Source organism: Etheostoma spectabile, chromosome 5, assembly GCF_008692095.1.
Source record: "Etheostoma spectabile isolate EspeVRDwgs_2016 chromosome 5, UIUC_Espe_1.0, whole genome shotgun sequence".
Classification (NCBI taxonomy): domain Eukaryota; kingdom Metazoa; phylum Chordata; class Actinopteri; order Perciformes; family Percidae; genus Etheostoma; species Etheostoma spectabile.
This window is the reverse complement of record NC_045737.1, coordinates 22,984,157-22,992,164: the sequence shown is the minus strand read 5'-3', so window position 1 is coordinate 22,992,164 and position 8,008 is coordinate 22,984,157. Positions and strand designations below refer to the sequence as shown.

The following is an 8,008-nucleotide window of genomic DNA, read 5'->3' as shown; positions in this document are numbered from 1 at the left end:
GTATTGTCTTTGTCTTATCATCTTCATCATGCAGTTTCATTAAACCTTTTCTTGATTCGCAATTGGACCCTCAGCCTCTCCTCATCCTCATCAAATCAAAGAACACATGATAGTTAGTTTTTTCTAACACAGGTCAGCAGCTGTTCCACACACACTCCAGCCATAGACTGTAAATATCTTCAACTCCAGCTCCAGTCAATGAATATGTTTTAGTGTCAGCCAGGGATGATATGGCCCTGATCTGCCCCTAGTGGATAAGTTCAATCCTCCAGCTACTCGCATAGTCAACACATTCTCACTCCCATCTCGTAAAATACGGACGCTTGGTCAGGTGCCTCTGCATTGATGCTAAAAGTCTCCTTTAGCGTTGGATTAAGGGAAAGGTCGTGAGTGGGCTTACGGTTCCATGACAAGCGGGAATAACGGGCTAGTTAAAGAAGAAAGCCGCTTCCTTGACACGCCGCAATAATGGGACGGTTAAGGACACACGCGGGACACAAACCCCGCTCTCCCGGGTGAAAGTCCTGTGTTTGACCCATCCACCCCTCCTTATGCGGAAATTTCACCTTACATGACATACTACTCTCTAAACCTGGTCTAGATGCTGCTCTCCCCAGTACGTTCTATACACATGCCGAAGGGAAGGGTGCTTTTTTCGTCACATCAGACGCTGAAAGCCACTGTCCGCTGGCAACCGTTTGCCGCTTGTCTACGCGTATGCCTAAGCATTGTTAAAAAGCAAAATCGCCTTTACACCTAACTGTGTGTGGTTAAATTAACCTATGTCCACTTCGACTTATAGGCTTACATGAATTCAACAGTAAGCCTATTAACAATTCATGTCAGTCATGGGGGAGATATTTTACTGCATTTTACTATTACTTTTGATACTTTCACATCAGCTGCAGCCATCTTGGCTGATCAACGGCACTCCTCTTTACTCAGCTAGGTCTATTTTGCTGTAGTGTCCAGAGTGAGAACTACAGGGGAGCTAGGGGGAGCTGGGCTCCCCTTAATAAGACATGGGCTCCCCTATGAAAATGTGATTTGTGAAATTTTGGTAGGTTTTACTAAGAAATTGTGTAGCGATCACCTGCTGCAAGCCCAGTTAGCACACCTCCCGCCGGGGTGACAACGCAAGAAGAAGCTGAATAAATAATCTCCTCTCTGGCTGAAGATGGTGGTTGTAAGAACTCGTCAGAGGCCAGTCACGATCCTTACCCCTCTTGCTCCTCTCTCTTATTAAATTGGAACAGCCAGCAGTGGAGAGACTAGAAGAGCTAATATACATGAACCTAGGGGTTGATAACACAGAGTCGACTGTTAGCACCACACTTCCATGTGAGCATAGTGAGGGTCCCTACATGTAAACCAAAGCGTTGAGAACTTTGTAAGTATAGCTGACAGTTTATTAAAATAGATGTTTTTGTATTAAAGAAGAGTCAAACCACGAACGCCCCGCTTGTTACTGGTTGCACTGCATTCGTGGTTCGACTGATCATGGCTGTTTTCCCAAGATGGCGCCTGCCTGTGTATGCGGTATAATGGGAATGTCTTTATAAACTATCTTTTAAATAATCTGTCCGTACACTTACAAAGTTCACAATGCTTCGATTTACATGTAGAACCCTCATTATGCCACCGTGAAAGTGTGGTGCAATTTTGAGCCTGGTTAGTGGTATAAAATAGTGATTTATTTCTACTCTGTGCCCCAAAGACTAGCATTATAACGTAGCGTTATATCAGCGGTTTGCGCTAGCTTGTTTCAAGCTAGAGACGCATTTGATAAGAAAATGGTTGACTTGGTATACCGTACATGTTATCAACCCCTAGGTTCATTTTGCACCATAATTATACCTTTGAAGCGCCCATATTATGCTCATTTTCAGGTTCCTAATTGTAGTTTGAGGTTGTACCAGAATCAGACGTAGAAAACCGTGCAGATTTTGAACAACGCACCTGAAGACTGAAGGCAGAGTACATTCAGAAACCTGTATCTCACTCAAAACAGCATGGATAGTTTTTTTCCAAGTTTATATGCATGTGGAAGCACCAGAGACGCAAAATAATACCTCAAATCCCAGAAAAAGTTTTTTTTTTTTTCATAAAATGGCCACTATAAGGATGGAAGCTTGGGGTGCATTGCTCAATTGAACGGAGGAATTGTGGTATTCTTCGGTAGTTGGAGTAACTTTAACTGCTGTTCATGTGTCACAAAGCGGCTCAACACATGTGACAAAGAGAAGAAACCAGACAGGTTAAAGTGCCAATTAATTGTTTATTGTTAAATAAACAAGATAATTATTCCAAAAAGAATCCTGACTTTTGTGGAATCAAAGGTATCAGTGGTGTGTGTGGTGTGTGGGTGAGTGAAAGATGAGTGGATAAACAACAAATGCAACAGAAGAGGTGAAACAGACCCAAAATAGGAGATGTGGCGCCAAGGAGAAGGAGAAGGCAGAGACGGTACAATGAGCCATGACTTGCTTAAATAGCCTTTGTTGAGGCCTACCTAGGTGTCCACCAATTAACCAACGGGCCTTCCCAAACTGCCAGCTCAGCCAGGAAAGCCAAAGAAGCCAACAGCAGGCAGAAAAGGGGTCGTAACAAACACAGGCTGATGTTTTGTGAATAGACTATTTGTGGGTAGTAGACATTTCTGTCAATAAAGTATAATAGGGGTAAACCCTGTATAGTGCATAGACTTGTAGCTGTTATGTATCTTTGTAAATCATTGTAAGTTGCAAGCGCATGATTGGCCAGGATCAGGTCGGCTCAAAATCTGTCTGAACCAACTGGAAGGGGACCAGATGTATCTGCCAGAGCAAATAAAATATGATCTCGTACATTCGCCTGATTCTCAGGCCACCTGTGTGAATAAAATAGGTGGATATTCATAAAGTTATGTTTTCTTTAGTGTATAATTCACCTGAAACTAAGAATGATTGTGTTTTTGTTAGCTTAGAATGAGCCCTTCATATCTACACGGGGAGCGGGTCTTCTTCCAGGTTGCTTGCCGTGTTGCACTGCATGTTTCAACAGTAGCCCAGAATGGACAAACCAAGCATTGGCTCTCGAGAGGTCCTTTTTTTACGTTACCTGAGGGGCACCGTAGATTCTGCTAAATGCTCGGAAAGGGAATTTAGAGAGGGCAACCTCAATCTGCAATCTGCAACCTCACCGCTAGATGCCACTAAATCCTACACACTGGTCCTTCTACTTAGAAGTACCAAATACTTCCAACATCAGAATAATATTATTGTATTCCATTAATGAGTGTTGCATCCATATTGTTTTGCCCCTGCCACACCCACCCCAACTCCCTCCAATAGAGATTGAAATTCAGGGGATGGAATGCAAATCAAGGCCTTGGTACAACTTAACTCCCCCGCATCAAAGGACGATATGGCCTTTTTTTACTTTGTCCAGTTAGCTGCAGGATGGATCTTGAGCCTCTTTGTGGATTGGGATTAGCTGTACTATTGTATCTCTGCTTTGAACCTCACTTGGTGATGCCAGGGGGTGTAAACTAATGGAGCATTGCAAAGAGGTCTGCTGCATTTAAAAAAAAAAATATATATATATATATTTACACAGGGTGAGCTTGCTGGGCATGAGGCATGAGTGCACTTTTCAGGAACGCCCAGCTTCTCACACACACACACACACACACACACACACACACACACACACACACACACACACACACACACACACACACACACACACAGTTGCAGTTACACACATTCAACCCTGGGAGCTGTCGAGTACAGCACACTTCTGTTAAGGACCAATGAACAGGTACACAAGAAAAGGTGCCGATTATAAGTGCTTTCCTCCATCAAGTTTCTTTTTGCTCCCCAAACCGTTGCAGGAGTTTGGACTGGCAACCTTCCAGTTCTTGTTGTCCCTATGCACAGCTTCAACTACCTGCAATCTGACTGAGGAAAAACTCTTAAAACATCTGTGATGTTTATTTTTTAACATTTCTAGATGGACGTGGATTCCCATTATGTCCAAGCAACCTCCTTGGGGATCTATCTTACAGGCCTGACTATTATTTGTTCTACTGAAATATTAATATTCATAGCAACAGCTGGTTATCTTGCTGCTGTGATCTGTGCATCAGTTTACGAGCTCTACTCTGCCTGCTCAAGTAAGACATTTTAATGAATGGTGATAAAGCTGGACACTAGTCCTTATTGAAATTGCAAGCACAAAAAGATAAAAGAATAGGTCACGGCAAAATGTTTGACAAGTTCAGACAATGACCACTTGATTTCAGCACAAAGACCTTAAATGAGAAGGAAATTGGCTTCTCAGGTGTGAACTTTTGCAGCAGCACTGGGTTTCGCCTTATGTTCAGGCACTTTCAGACAAGCCAAACACGGATATATATCCAGGCAGACATTCAATTCATGTATCAGAGCTTTCCAGAATGTCTTTTTCCCGTAGATCAGCACGGTGGCGGTGACAGTTGTGTAGATGGACGTGACAAAGAACATGAGCATGATGATATTCTTGCTGTTCACAATTATCTGGTAGTTGACATACAGGTCAACCGTGAGGCAGAGAATGAAGAGGGCCACTAGAGATAAAGCCATCTTGATCACCCTCATCTGGGTGCCCAGCTTGGGCCCGTGCGCCGCATTGGTGCTGGCTTTCATGTGACGGAGATGGATGGCAAGGTGGACAGAGATGGAGATGCAGCATTTCACCATGAGCACCCCTGGCAGCACATCAGCCAGGATCAGAAACATGGCTTGATAGATCTGGACAGAGGACGTGTTGGGCATTAACACTCCACAGTCTCTGTGTGCTACGGTGAAGTTGCCAGAGTTAAATACTAAAAGCATGGGCATGCAGGTGCACAGGCCGCACAGAGGGATGAGACAAACAGCTAAGGTGACGTGCCTGAGGATGGCGGCCTGGATCTGTGTGTAGCAGTGATTGGGTGTGTGTACCAGCTTGGTGCTGTAGTAAAAAGTGAGAAAGCTGGTGTCCCACATGATGGTGAACTTGAGGCTGTGGATTAACAGCATCATGACGGCGTAGGGCATCGCAGCGATTTGGCACTGACTGTCCAGCTCATCCATGGTCATCCAGAAGTAACAGAGCAGCTGGTGAGCCACGTCAGCCACCGACAGAGCCAGGATGATGGTCTCACACGGAGTCCACTTCTTGTTCTGCCTGTAGTTCCACAGACTCACCAAGAAGATGTAGCCATTAAAGAAGATGGTCGTGACAGCAACCAGACCTGTCATTACCCAGAGGGTCACTTTATTCACCCCCAACATAATGACAATGATTTTACCCAAATACAACTGCAATGTAAACCTTTAGGTGAATAACTTAATCTTAAATTCCTTCTATGTGGCATTCGGCAGTCTGTGTGGGGTACTGAAGTGTTTCTGTAATTAAACACACACACTCCAAATCAGAGGATTCTTCATTTGTGGTTCCACAGAATCAGTCACAGTTTGTTGCTGTCGCTGGAGTCTGGGGAAAAGATTCACACATTTAGCTTTTGAAATAAATGAAACAAAATCCAAATTGGATCAGTTCAAATCTTCTGTTGTGGTTAAGAATATACATGAAATCTACAATTTATGCCAATCTTACAACAAACGACTTTTCAAGCAATTCCACTGTTGCAGACAAGTTTCCAATATCCAAATGACATCATAAGGCTTGCTAGAGTTGGGGCGTGCTACCGTCGTCTCAATCGTTTGGTGTAAGGTAGTCATACAACTTGGTCCGAGCTGTCTTTAGTCAGTCTCTTCACTGGTTACCAATTGCATCCGCTTCAAGACACTAGTACTCGCATTCAGGGCCACGAACGGATCAGCCCCAGCTTACATCCAGGACATGGTCAAACCTTATACCTCAACCCGCCTACTCCGCTCTGCATCAACCAACCTGCTTGCGGCCCCTTCACAGTGAGGGAGAACTAATCACCCAACAAAATCCCGGCTGTTTGATCTCCTGGCTCCCAAATAATGGAATGAGCTCTCCACTGACATTAGGACGGCCGAAAGCCCACACGTCTTCCCCCGAAGGCTAAAAACACACCTCTTCCGACTACACCTCGGATTAAAACTAAAAAGTCTTTGCAAAGTCCTATAGTCTGTGATTAAAACGTCAGTGACACCATGACAAATTGTCTTTAGATGTGAGATGGAGTCAGACATTAGTCTTTTCAAGCTCTTTTCACAGTGTACTAGTGTATGGTATTGGCATATATGGCATTAGTCATGCAAAACAAAGTATGTTGTGTGTAGCTGATGCCTACCATACAATAAAAGACACAAGAGTTTGAAAAGACTAACATCATCTCACATCTAAAGACAATCTGCCATAATGTCACTGCGGTTTTAGTCACAGACCACAAGATTTTCCAACCAAGACTTAAAATCTATGACAATACCAAACACGTTTGATTTTGTCGGAACGTCAAGACAGGGAAAAAACGACTGACTTGAGACAGCTCGGTTTGAGTTTTACGACCACCTTACACCAGACGATTGAGACGACGGGAGCGTGCAACATCTCTAGCAAGATTTTAATCTGATATTGGTAATTTGTATGTGACAGTGGAATCACTTGAAAAGTTGTTTGGTGTAAGGTCGGCATGAGGTTACGAGGTTAGAGCATTTAGTTTAAGAAACAACCATTTTTACCTCAAATGAACCTACCATGGGTTGGATGGACTTTCAATGCCTGCTAGTTGTACAATACGTGGTTTGACCTAATACCCTTGGATGCAGTTGAAGAATCCTTTTTTTTGTCTTGTTTATCCAGGAAATAATCCTAGACCAAAGTCGTATGCAGGATGCACACAGCAAAGTGACATCCTTGGATTCATGAGTTCCTTGACTAGGATTTATATATATATAAGCATTAGATTTGCATGAGTTATGACCACAGGTAGTGGTGGCGGTGTATTTGCATTTAGCCAGGGTGGGCAGGATATGTGCTCATTATGAATATCCAGGGCTTTTACTGTATGTTGATCAGTGCAGCATGACAGCTCAGCCAGTCCGCAGACCACACTGCACCCAACGCCGCATGCAAATGGATGTTCCTGCATCTCGGCCAACATATTTCCTAACACCAAACACCAAACCACACACACACACACACACACACACACACACACACACACACACACACACACACACACACACACAGGTAAATCTATTTACCTGATAAGAAAAGCAAATCACCTCTGAATAACATTCAGGAGCCTTTCTAATGGACCACCTTATCACTGTAGTTTGTGCTGTGGAGGACATTAACTTTGTAGACAGACTTTTAACAAGACTTGAATCACATGTAAGTTTATATTTAGACTTTAGTGTGTCACGTGCATTACTATCCAATATTAGCAGACAGGATCCTAATTACAAACTGTAAGCAATTATCTTGGCTTACCGACTTCCTTATCTATGTTTTTCTTTTGGACCCACACTTCATTGTAACTTAGTTTAATCTATTATTGTAATGGATAGTTTATTTTATACCAAACAATCCAAAGCCATATTTCAAAGACAAATTCTGTGTGTTTTGCACAATAGCATAACAAAGCTCATTTGTATGCAGACACTCTTTGAATCTAGATCTAGAACATTCTGCAGTGGGATCTTTTGCTTTAAAAAAAAAAGAAAGGAGAATCACTATGCCAACACTGTGAGAGGTTCTGCCTTCTAAGAAACGTATTGTTAAAAGAAGAGATAATGTAGTATTTGTAAGGAATTAATTGTATCTTTTCCCCCAGTTCATGCATGGATCAAAGGGCAGACTCGTGCACGGAGTTAAAAAGGCTGTTGTACTCAGAGAACTGGTCCTTGTCATGATAAGCATTTCTTTATACATTTGAATTGAGCAAACCAAAAGATACAGATGAAATATTTTTAAGTTTCAAGTTGTCTTCATGTTAAGCAAACAAGTGACAAAGTCAAACACTGCAGAGGGACACGTTAAACATGGTTGTGTGTGTGTGTGTGTG

General features: G+C 42.9%; 1 protein-coding gene across 1 annotated transcript; it reads right to left on the bottom strand.

Annotated features, from left to right (window-relative positions):
• Positions 1-4,319: 4,319 nt before the first annotated feature.
• tas2r202 (taste receptor, type 2, member 202) lies at positions 4,320-5,297 on the bottom strand. Its single transcript, XM_032515925.1, has one exon. It carries the CDS (start codon positions 5,295-5,297, stop codon positions 4,320-4,322), a length of 978 nt encoding a protein of 325 aa, XP_032371816.1.
• Positions 5,298-8,008: the final 2,711 nt, after the last annotated feature.